This window comes from Sus scrofa, chromosome 15 (genome assembly GCF_054392235.1).
Source record: "Sus scrofa isolate SSC_HxYL_T2T_F1_AM1 chromosome 15, Sscrofa_HxYL_maternal_Yorkshire_Landrace_v2.0, whole genome shotgun sequence".
In the NCBI taxonomy this organism is placed as follows: Eukaryota; Metazoa; Chordata; class Mammalia; order Artiodactyla; family Suidae; genus Sus; species Sus scrofa.
This window is the reverse complement of record NC_139397.1, coordinates 14,470,556-14,482,957: the sequence shown is the minus strand read 5'-3', so window position 1 is coordinate 14,482,957 and position 12,402 is coordinate 14,470,556. Positions and strand designations below refer to the sequence as shown.

General features: G+C 36.1%; 1 protein-coding gene across 9 annotated transcripts in view; it reads right to left on the bottom strand.

The window, feature by feature from the left end:
- Window positions 1-4,092: 4,092 nt before the first annotated feature.
- CACNB4 (calcium voltage-gated channel auxiliary subunit beta 4) overlaps window positions 4,093-12,402 on the bottom strand; it is a 277,391-nt gene continuing 269,081 nt past the window's right edge. For 8 of the 9 annotated variants that reach the window (XM_084998219.1, XM_084998225.1, XM_084998224.1 and 5 more), the window contains one exon: window positions 4,093-10,829. In XM_084998219.1, coding sequence (XP_084854345.1) covers window positions 10,569-10,829 — 261 coding nt within the window. In that variant the 3' untranslated portion in view covers window positions 4,093-10,568. 9 annotated transcript variants of the gene reach the window in all.

Here is a 12,402-nt window from a genome sequence, read left to right as displayed (position 1 = left end):
AGGGAAGTTTCCAGGCTAGGAGTCGAATCAGAGCTGCAGCTGCTGACCTACACCACGCCACAGCAATGTGGGATCCTTAACCCACTGAGCAAGGCCAGGGATTGAACCCACATCCTCATGGATACTCGTTGGGTTTATAACCTGCTGAGCCAGAATGGGAACTCCCTCTGAGATAATTTTCCAAGTGTCTCTCAAAAAGTAAAATTAAATAAAGGGAAAAAAAGGGTGAAATACAAATTTGGAACTACAATAGAAGTAATTGAGAACGTTTATTGACTAGTATGAAGCTATTTATAAAAACAGACTCATAAGACTTTTGAAAGACACAAGAATGTATGCATGTATTTGTGACTGGGTCATCTTGCTGTACAGCAGAAAATTGACAGAACACAGTAAACCACATATAATGGAAAAAATAAAAATCATTATAAAAAAAACTTTTCAAAGACTAATTTATTCATGACTATAGTGTTGTGCAAAATGTCATTGGAGAGACTTCTGCTTCCACTTATAAGGGAGCAGGATGGTCTAGAATTGATCTCCTACTGAACCAGGAGGGAAGAGAGCAAGGCCCAACCTTTAAAAGAATGACATAGCCATGGAGGATAAGATAAAAGCTGGCTAGAACTAATTAGGCCCAATATGGCAGAAAGTTTGACTTCCAGTAGACCTGGAGCCTCATTATATGCTCACTGTAATATATCAGCTAAATGACACACCTATAGGTACCATGACAGTTCTGAGGCCAACTATAAAAGGCTCAAAAGTGGACAGTGGCTCAGTACCCAGAAATCCCTGTCCCTTCCCATTCCTTAGCCTAGTCCTTCACACTCTTTAGCCTGTGAAATTACCCAGCCTATAAGAATGAATGACCCCATATTTCGGGCACTCTCTCAACTTTTGAGACAACTGCATTCTGTCTATGGAATGTGTATCTTCCAGGCTGCTCTTGTCTTCTGAGATGGTCCATACTCTCTCAATGAATCTACTTCTCACCAATTGCTTTGCCTGTCACTGAATTCCTTCTGTGCTGAGACATAAAGAACCTGAACCTCAGTAAGTCCTGAGGCCAGGTATGCGACTTTAATGAAAAGGCAGTAGGGGAGTTCCCAATGTGGTGCAATGAGATCTGGTGTCTCTGTAGTGCCAGGATGCAGGTTTGATTCCCAGCCTGCACAATGGGTTAAAGGATCCAGTGTTGCTGCAGCTGTGGTATGGGTTTCAACTGTGGCTCAGATCTGCTCCCTGGCCTGTAAACTCCACATGCGGTAGAGTGGCCAAAAAAAAAAAAGCCAGTGGGTTCAAGCCCCAATTTGGGTTTTTGCTGCCTTCAAGCCCCTGTCCATGGGTCCACATCCCAATATGAATTGTGTGGTTTTATTACCACAATAAATAGGAAATTGGACAAAGTATAGAAAACAGCTATTTTCAAACATTGGTCAATACCAAGCGCAAGACTGTGATCCCTTGATAAAAGACACCAATGAAGTTTTATTGTGTGGATTTTCTGCCTAGAGGCAATTCCAGTCAGCTACAAGAGGGAGGAGGAACTTAAATGAGTCTCTTCATTTGAAGACAGAGATCAGCATTCCAAGAGATCAAGGCATTCCAAGAGATCAAGCATTCCAAGAGATCAAGGCAACTAGAACTGGTGAAGCAGAGTGATTGAAAAGATGGAATTATCCAGAGAAAATCTCCAGAAAACTACGTAAGTTGACTGTTATACAGTCTTGACTGCATAACAATCCATACATGTGTAATAGAAAACCAGTATGGAACCCCATGAGTCTAGCCAGTAACAACTGAGGGGAAAAAGCCAGTACCAGGGAGCTGTAAAACAAGTATTCCCAGAGTTTACAAAGGGCCAAAAATAATTTGTGTTCCCTTTAGCCAGTGTGAAGAGAACACACAGAATATATGGGACATTGAGTAGACATGCCAGAGAGCTTAGAAGAGGAGCTAAATTTTCCTAAGGATGTCTCACTCTAGACCTGTCCTTTAAGTGGCTTAAAAACAAACCTTGAAAGGATCAAACTCACAGTTGCTTAGCTGCTTATCAAAACAAATGGAACCTTCTTCAAAGATGGAGACGACAAGATCAAATCATGCACATGGAACTTTTACAATATCCTAAATTCAATATAAAAAATTAGTGGACATACAAAAAAACCTGAAAATGTGACATATAGCCATAAGAAAAATCACTCTACAGAAACAGACCCAGGCACAGAGGAATTAAGTGATTACCCCAAACTCACAGCAAGTTACTGCTGGATCTAGGCTTTGAACCCAGACAAGTGTTAGAGGCCACAGTCTAAAAACTATGCTAATCTGCATGCTTTATGACAGGACAAACAAGATGTTTCTCTCTACAACTTATTAGTAGAGATGTACTGATGAAGCAAAAGGTGGCTTTAGGCATAGGGCCAGGTTGATGGAGTGATTGCAGTGAGCTGCAATTCTCCCAGTTGGGAGTTGTAGGTTGTGGCTCGAAATGCGTTGATAGTTGGGGCAGCCTTATATGGCACATCTCTAGTAATTGAGGTAGCATTCGCTCAGTCAACATCTACTGTATTTCAGGCATTGTTTTCTATGCTTCAGATGATTACCAGCTTAAAAGCATTTAATATATGTATTTTTAGATAAAAAGTATTTTAGAGATGGGAGTTCCCATTGTGGATCAGTGGTGATGAACCTGACTAGTACACATGAGGATGCAGGTTCAATCCCTGGCCTTGCTCAGTGGGTTAAGGATATGGCGTTGCCATGAGCTATGGTGTAGATCACAGATGTGGGTCACAACTGGTGGGTTGCTGTGGCTGTGATGTAGGCTGGCAGCTGCAGCTCCAATTTGACCTCTAGCTTGGGAACTTTCATATGCTGCGGGTAGGGCCTTAAAGACAAAAAAAAAAAAAAAAAAAAAAAAACAAAAAACAAAAAACTTTAGAGAGAAAGGTTACAATGAGCTTTGGTTACTTTGTTTTAGTTGGGTCTAACAAACCTATTTTCCATGGTGGGGGAGAGGGTGGAGTCAGATGGGTCAAATGTGATAATGCTTGTGAAATAACTTGGATATAATAATTCACTATATAATCCTAATGGAGTAATAATAAGCAATAATGGACACATTTCTTTTGAACTTCTTGTGCATTGTGATGAGAGAAAAGCCAAATGCTGATTGAGTCATAGTACTGGGCACAAATCATAAGCTATGTGTCATCCATGGAATTCTAACTTCCATGGAATTCTAACAGGTACAGGATACGTTTGGAAATGTCTGATATTCAGTAAAGTAATTATTGTTTCTTGTGAAGAATATGGTTGACCTAATTTATTCTTCCATATTGTATTCAATCCTGTTTCACATGTATATTGTAATATGTTCTTTTTTCTTTTCTTTTTTTTGTCTTTTTGTCTTTTTAGGGCCACACGAGCGGCATATGGAGGTTCCCAGGCTAGGGCTCTAATTGGAGCTATAACTGTCGGCCTATGCCAGGGCCATAGCGACTCCAGATCTGAGCCACGTCTGCGACCTATACCACAGCTCATGGCAACGCCGGATCCTTAACCCACTGAGTGAGGCCAGGGATCGAACCTGCAACCTCATGGTTCCTAGTCGGATTCGTTTCTGCTGTGCCACGACAGGAACTCCTGTAACATGTTCTATTTCATGTGTGTGCATGTATTTAACTACAAGCTCTTTCCTATTTCCTAAGGAAGGGAGGCCCAAGCCTTTAAATACGTCTTTTGTGATCATTCATAGCACCTAGCTGAGTATTAAGGAAATAGTTGTTTAATTGAATCTATGTTTTGAGGGCAAATGTTTAGACTTATTTTTCTTATAAAAAAATGTAGGAATAGGGAGTTCCCTGGTAGTCTAGTGGTTAGGACTCAGCACTTCCACCACTGTGGCCCAGGTTCAGTCTGAACTCGGTCAGTTCCCTGATCTGGGAACTGAGATCCTACATCAACCCACTGCATGCCGTGGCCAAAAAAAAAAAAAAAAAAAAAAAGTACAGGAATTCACCTATTGATTTCCAATACATCTTTAGTATATCTCTAGAAAAATGTAAAGGAGAGATATAACGCTGGTTTCAGTGTTTTTTTTCATTTATTATATAAAAGAAAAAAATTAATGCAGTTGGTTTGTACACATTTAAATTCCATAAAACAAATTCATAGAAATTAGGATACTATATGCATGCACTCTGCATTTTCTTTGTTAAATGTTTTGGTTCACAAAAATAACAACACGTTTTTTGTCTTTAAAGCCGCTGAAGCCGAGGGAGAACATAACATGCAGCACTGAACACATTTGCATAGTACATTTTACCCAGCATGCCTTGTAGAATGCTACACATTTACCTACATGAGGAAAATAAAAGGGGTAAATCGTCAACATAACCAAAACTTAAAGAAAGGAAAATAATACTGGATCAAGGCATTCTTTCTTTTGCACTTTGTAGCTGGAGATACAGCAATTGCTTGGGATATCAACAGCTCTTAGAATAGTAGGGGAAATTTTTTACATCAATTTGCCATATTTATTTTTAGTATTAATACGTTTATCTCTTTTTCCCTCCCGCCACCCTTTCAAAAAAAACAGCTAATGGCGTTAACTTATGTTTCAAAATAGTATTCAGTACAAAACAAATTGAAGAATCCCTAAATACTTTTTTTAGTTATCGTTGGGACATCTTTGTTTATCATTCTGACTGTAGGCTGTGAAAAATATAAAACATTTCAAACATATCCAAAATTCAGAGAAGCCCTTTGGGCTCAGTTGCTGTTACTTTCTGTAGTTGAAGGAGAAGAAATAAGAACGGTAAATATAGTATGAGTCTTATCACAAAATAAAATTTAATAAGTTTTACGGAAGGGAATAAAATAAAATAAATTACATCCACAGACTGCAAGGCTATGAAGTAAATTGCTGGAAAAGTATCAAGCAGCAAGTTAAAAAGATGGCAAATGAAATAAATCTGATAAAACTTAGAACTAAATCTAAATACTTTTTAAAAATACAACTGCCAAATTTAACAGTGGATTTTTAAAGTTTGTGCTATAACAAATGTGCTTCTTTCTCCTCAATCTATTTTTATATTATTGGCAAAATATATATCTTTTATAATTTTGTACTGTACAATATATATTTTTGCTACATTATTTATTTTTCTACTGCTAATGCAGATTAGAAAGAATAACATAGATTATTTTGGCAATAAAATGCTTTCATTTAATAATGTCCCAGAAAATATTGTAAGGCATATGAAAAATAGTATGCAACAATATAGCATTAATGATCCTGCATCTTTAAATACATCCCTTATGCATACAGAATTCACACTGATTTCAGTTAAAGATGTGTGAAAGTGGCATGCAAATTGAGCAAGAGTGGCCCCTACCTAAATATAGACATAGCCATTGGTTGAGAAATTTAAGTGTTCAAAACATAGCCAAGAACACTTACAAAGTATTAAAAAGCTAGAGGCCAGCCACTTTTGGTTCCTAGATAGTTCTCATTTTAACTCTTTATAATTTTCAAAGAGGAAGCATCAGTGTATTCCCCCCAACACTCTAAAGACATAAGTAGCATTTTCTACCATCCTCCTGCAAACATTTTACACATATCCAAAGAAACAAAGGAGAATTTCATATGTAACTATGACTCCCTCAAACTTGTTGCTATTCACTCTATGTATATGTTTTTTATGGCAAATGGGAATCACAGCCCTTAGTCAAGATTATCTGATGAAATATTTTCTAGTCCTCTCATAATGTCCCTTAACTACATGAAACATTTTGTATGAAGCCATCCACAAGTAGAGAGAGATATACGAGGATGAATTTCATGAGAAAGTTCATTTTAATAAAAAAGAAAACTTTTAAGAAGTAATTTTTGAATGCTGTAGTTCTGTCTGCCCATATAAGCCAATTTTACTGTTTTGCCTAACTTCACTGCTTAAGTCAACAACAAAAAAGTTCTCCTTGTTGTCTGTCTGACAACTATTGTATTGAGTGATTTAATCATGATTATTAATTTTAAAAAAGAGGACTGTTCTCTGCCTTATAGACACAGCTTGAGTAACTTAATAACAGTTACAGCATTAACAATATTTAAAGATATGAGGAACTAAGGAAATAAATTTTATTACATAATTTCCTATGTTTTCAGCCATAAAGTTACTTAAAGATGAGTTTTATATAATTCATAAAGAAAAGAACATGCAACAGTGTCCTGAAAGACAGAAATACAGGGAGAAATACTGAAGAAATAAGGGGTACATTCCCATTTATTTGAAACATCAATATGAAGTTTGTTCCAATGTCATGGGTGTCCAAGATAATCTACTCAGTAAATGGCTCAGTGTCCACAGAAGTCAAGGATCAGCAGAATTTGAATTTGCAAGCCAGGTGCACTTAAACATCAAGTCTCTGAATCTACTCAGACTTATAGCTAGCTAGATGTTATAACAATCTGCACACAAAAGCAACTTCCTTGCAGTTGTTTTTTTTCTCTACGACTATTGACTATTGACTCATTAAATGTTTACCTTGCCTCCTGATAAACCGTGAACCAATTCAAAGAAAACTTTATTGACATGGAAGAAATGAATGGGTGACAAGAGCATCTTGGCAACAGTTTAAAATCTAAAGGGAAAGTATCATTTAACAATTTATGCATTTAGCTTTGCAGCAAGGTTAGCAGTAAGAGGAGTAAATTCACTGCGTATTTGAAGTGTCTTTCTCTTTAAAGACAAATTGTCTTCTCTAGAGAAGAGGTAGTATAAATTTCAATATATAGGGCAATTTTATAGTGGCATTACGTTGTTTTCATTTTTAAGCAAATACCAAAATAAATTGTGCAACTAAGAAAATACACTAGCATGAAAATTAAGGTTGCCTGGAAACATTCTTCACTGACATCCTGGGTCTCAACAACATTTTATGATATGTTCATTCAAGGAGTTTAAATTTGCAAACCATCTTTTGGTATGATTTCCTTCTCTCCCTCCCTTTTACTACCCTAGCTTCCTATTATGAATTTTAAGGCCCCCACACAAAAGACAAGTTCAAGTATGCAGGTATGAAAAGAGGTTAACATTCCAAAAATACATTTTGCAAACAACAATAATAATTAAAGCAATTAACAAATTATTCAAAGGGAATGAATAATTTTCTCAGAATTTGTTTTATATTTAAAAAATTCATTTCATTAAGAACTAGGTGCAATGACATATTGTCACATAGTTAAGACTCTCTTATAAGGAAAAACAATCAGTCTGAATTGTTAATTCAATTTTCTTTCCAATAGAACTGTATAAAGATAAGAGAGAATCATCAGTCATTTATAAACATGTATAAGTGTTGCTTTAAATATTGGAGTAAACAAGATAACGTTGTTGATTATAATACTAGAGTCACATTATAGCCTTGAGAATTAACATCAGAACTGACAAACTGCATTCCTTTTTTTCCAAGACTACATTTCCACATTGTCACATGAGTCTATACTGTTACATGTTTGCTGACTGAAATTACAGAATATGTAATTTATATATTCAGAAATTATATATGCTGAAATTACAGAATATGTGGTTTATACAAGTTAAAATAATCTCAAAACATTATAAGACTTGTTTTTCCTGCTTATCATCTGCTATTTTTAAATGAAATTAGTTAAAAACAAAGTATTTATGGAATATGTATTTTCCAAAGGTGCTTGATGTGCTTGGCAAAAATAAAACTTTTCATTTAGTATATATCTGCTTTGTAGTACATTTACACAATAAACTCTAAGGCTTAAGAAAGAAAGGAAAATGCATATCCCTTATTCATTTGGAAAAGATAACTTATTACAAAAGGAAGGGGAAAGAATATGACAAATCAAAGGAAAAATTTAAATCTATTCATCAAGAAAATATACATTATACCCTTTCCGAGATTGACAGCCTTTGAATAAGAATGCAAAGCAAAATACGTATGGACACTTGATGGTAAGGAAAGATTGGTTTTGTGCACAGATGTTGAATGGACCTCTCTTTTTTTCAGCATGACATGGAAGACACAGAAAGTTGGCTTTGAGAAGCCTTTAAAAACAAGTGATTTATAAAAGTTGAAAGAATATGGTAATCTTGCTGAGTAGGAAATATATGTAAATGTTGTTACAGCTACCTGCCATAAAATGTAAATATCTTAAAGTAGGTAAATGACCAGATTGCTAATGCTACTACAGAAAAAGCGGACCAGCTCTCTAGTCTAAGTTTAAACACCTTGGTGCACTCTTTGCAATTAAATACTTTAATGCACACAAACAAGAAACCAGTAAAGCATATAGAAAAATGTTTTGGCTAATGTTTTCTTTCTCATGCAAATATGTGCTATACATGTAATAAATATATTTGTTTGCTGGAAAATGTTTTTCTGTGCTCTAACAAAGAATTCAATAATGGCAGGTTGTGTTTATTAAAATGCCTAATGGATATAGCTCCTTTAAATGTCTTAACTGAAAGTTTTGTAAGCATCACTAGATGACAAAAGAACCTCACAAGCCAGTATCACATGTTAACTTTTAGAATTCACTGAGCCCACAGTTTTAAATTGTATTAAATATTTGAGATAACTTACATAATTATAGGCATCCTTATTATCAGCTAAACAGGTTCATAATGGGGTTTGCAGAGTGAACAACAGGAGGGGAGGTAGTGTGGGGCGTCATAATGAAGTTCAAGAGATATATGACTAGGGAGTTCCCTGTGGTCTAGTGGTTAGGACTTGGCGCTTTCACCACTGCAGCCTGGGTTCAATCCCTGGTCTGGGAACTGAGTTCCCACATCAAGCCATTGTACCTCGTGGCCAAAAAAAAGATATATAACTAATCAAAAATATGGAACTCATATCCATGGTCAGGAAAATTATTTAACTGGTGCATACTTTGAGAGCCTAAACATTGAAAGGCTTGGATGGGGGAAATAACAGAAAATAAATTACTACTGTTTTCAGAAAAAATAGGCTTCATGACATGTACTAGCAGAAAAGGATTTTTATGCCTGATTCCACTGGGCCTTTAGAAAAAATGGACTCTTAGCAACAAGGGACTTTTCCTAAAGACATTTGTATATTGCATAAAAGGCTGAATTTCAATAATTTCTTGGATTCGGGAATCTAAGGCTTCCTTGATCATAAAAGACATAAGGTCACCGATTCCATAATTCTAGCCACTGGAAAAACTGTGAAGACTTAATAGGTAAAGAGGAGTGTTCATTAGAAATAAGGCAGTTCAATCTTCAAATTCTTTATAATTCTCTGCAACAAAAATGATATAATTTTAGTGAACAAATCTATTCTGAATCTATGAATTTATATTTTGAATGCAAGCTTTTAAATTGGTTTTCACAATTGTTCAATTAATCGTTTTGTATAAACACAGTGTTCAATATCAAAATTCAGTATGTCCATGTAAATAAAAAATCCTTAGCATGATTATAAAGAGTTTGGTGGAGGGTTAGAACATTCTGATATTCAAAGACAGAGACTGAGTGAAGCAATGGAAAGATATTCAATTGTGCTGGCGGGAAACATGGAACCCACGTATGCAGTAAGTGGGATAGATGAAATCCTGTCTGGAAATGTTTAGCCTTGCACATCAGAGGATCTGTGCCCATCTTTACTGTCTGACTTCAGATTCCTGGGTGTATGTAGTTGTGCTCAGATTGATTAAAGGGAAAACACCCCATTTTCCTTCTCACATAACCAGCTATGATTGGGCTTCTCTGTTCTCTCTCACTGCTAAAGAAATTTTTAATTTTTTTCCAACCTCAAACAAGCTAACAGTTGTGACTGAACAAAGAGCAAAACACTTTGAATACAACAGCTATGCCAGGAAATAAATAAAAATATTAAAATCTGAGGAGACTGTAGAATTTCTGCATTAATTAGAGTTGGGTTTTTTTTTTTGGCACTATCAATACATTTGGTAAGTTTGAAATGCCATTCTGGCAACATTAACATATATTAAAATGTTTATACATCCAACTTTAAGTGTAAATTTAGCTTCCAGCAAAGAAATACCATAGCTGGTTTTGGCTTCTATTGGTATTTTGATTTTCTTACTAATTGATTTTTTTCAGATTTTTTTAAATTGATTGCAACATGCTCAAGTAGACTTTCTAGTCGATTCACCCAAATTCCAACAGGAATTGGTTTATAAATTGGTTCCAACTGGAACTGGTCATTTGGAATTTCCAGCATGGGAAATTATTTTATATGTGCCTTGATAAGTACCCTAAATTACAAATTGATGTGTCTAAATCTAATGAAGAAAACAAAAGGTACTGTTATGTAAATGTTGCACTTAAAAATATCTATATGATTGGGCATCTAATATCCATCTAGACCGAAGGGCATAATGTACATTTTTTTTTTTTTTTTTTGCCCCTTCTTAGCATCAATGCCAGCAGCCCACAAGCACAGTCAATACTGTGCTGACTTGCCAAGATGATTGGTTGGATCCTAGCAGTGCTATGGCAAATTGTCAACAGATGAATTTTTTGTTTGTTTCTGCAGACTCAAAGCCTATGTCGAGAGTCATGGCTGTATCCCCCGGGCGATCCTCGGTTCCTGTGGGGTTTGTAAGTGTCCTGGTAGGAATCAGGGTAATCTTCTTCCACCAGAGGGTAGTGATCTCGGCTATGCTGGGAACTGGAAGACAAGCGGTTCCTACTCTTTCGCGCCCTTTCATTGTGATAATTTTCATCGGCGGTCATTAGACTTCGTCGTTCAATTGGTGAGTTCTCTGTGGAGTGGTTGCCGTGCCTCATGCGTTGACTCTAAAAACATCAGATGGTTCACTGGTTAAATCGCATCAGTTTCATTCATCGAGAACACATATGTACAACAATAGGATCTGTACAATAAGATGCTAAGTATCGGACTAATAAAACATTTTGATGTACAAATGGTCTGCTTGGAATATCTGGTCTTATGTATTTGGGACACAGTATGCAGAGATGCTAAAGTGCTGACAGTTTATGAATTTAATTCCATAATGCTGCATAATTATGCTTCCCTATTAAAAATACAGAATTGAAAGCTAACTGCTGAATGGAACTTATTATATTTAGGAGGGCCTAATAATTCCACTTCTATTGCAAAAATGAGGTTACTTTACTATTGGGAAATAAAGTTCAGAATAACATCTTTTATTTTCTTCCTCTCTTGAAATGATAAAACTTTCTCCTCCTTAAAATCATACACTTTATTTAGCTACATATTGCTTATACCTTTTAAAAGCATTTTAATATAATTATGATTGTCCTACCCATAAAATCATGTGTTTGTTTCTGCATCCCACATAAATGTAAGACTCAGCAATATTCTCTCCAAAATGTGTATGATAATCACAGAGCTAGCTAATTGATTCATTTACAGTTCTTGCTTCCTCAACTGAAATGTCCTGCAAAAACAATCTTCATATACAAATTAAATTCTTCTAATGCCATTAATTGAAACTACAATCTTCAGATACTTACTTGCGTGCTAAAAAAAATTCTATTAACATTTTCCCTTAAATCACAGGAAAATATGTTATCATAGCTGTGTCTACATGGTTAGGTAGGTCACCTCAGTTAAAAAACAGGAGCCTGATAAAACCAAGGACCCAGAATCATTTCCTTTAAAGGACACTCACCTTCACACAATAGGAAACTCATTTGACAGTCAAAGCCTCTGCTTTAACCCCAACCAGGGGCCTAGTAATTAAATGCCCACGGTTAACAGGAGAACTAGGTCACAGGATAAAGGGCACCACATTAACTTGAGTGAAATTGGAAGAACCACTCTAAGCGGAAGTCTTGGATGTGATAAGTCAGGAGTGTTACAGTCAGAAACAAAATGTAACATTTCATTTCTGCCTACATTACAGAAACATATTGCTTCATGCATCCATTTCCCATCCTACAATGTACAACACGGTGTCAACCCCAACTAGTCAGTGGAAGTTGCACACTCAGATCAGCACATAGGCTGTGAAAGAAAGAGTCCTGGTGCACGCATATACACCAAATATCGTAACAGCATGTTTCTCTGAGTTCCCATTGTGGTGCAGCGGAAATGAATCCAACTAGCATCTATGAGGATGCAGGTTTGATCCCTGGCCTTGCTCAGTGGGGTTGAGAATCTGGCGTTGCCATGAGCTGTGGTTTAGTTCACAGACTGTGACAGCTGTGGCATAAGCTGGCAGCTGCAGCTCCTATTCAACCCCTAGCCCGGGAACTTCCATATGCTGCAAGTGTGGCCTTAAAAAGCAAAAAACAAAACAAAAACCAAAAAACAAAACAAAAAAACAAGAACCGCAAAAAGCAATAATAATAATAATAATAATAATAGCACATTTCCCAAGTT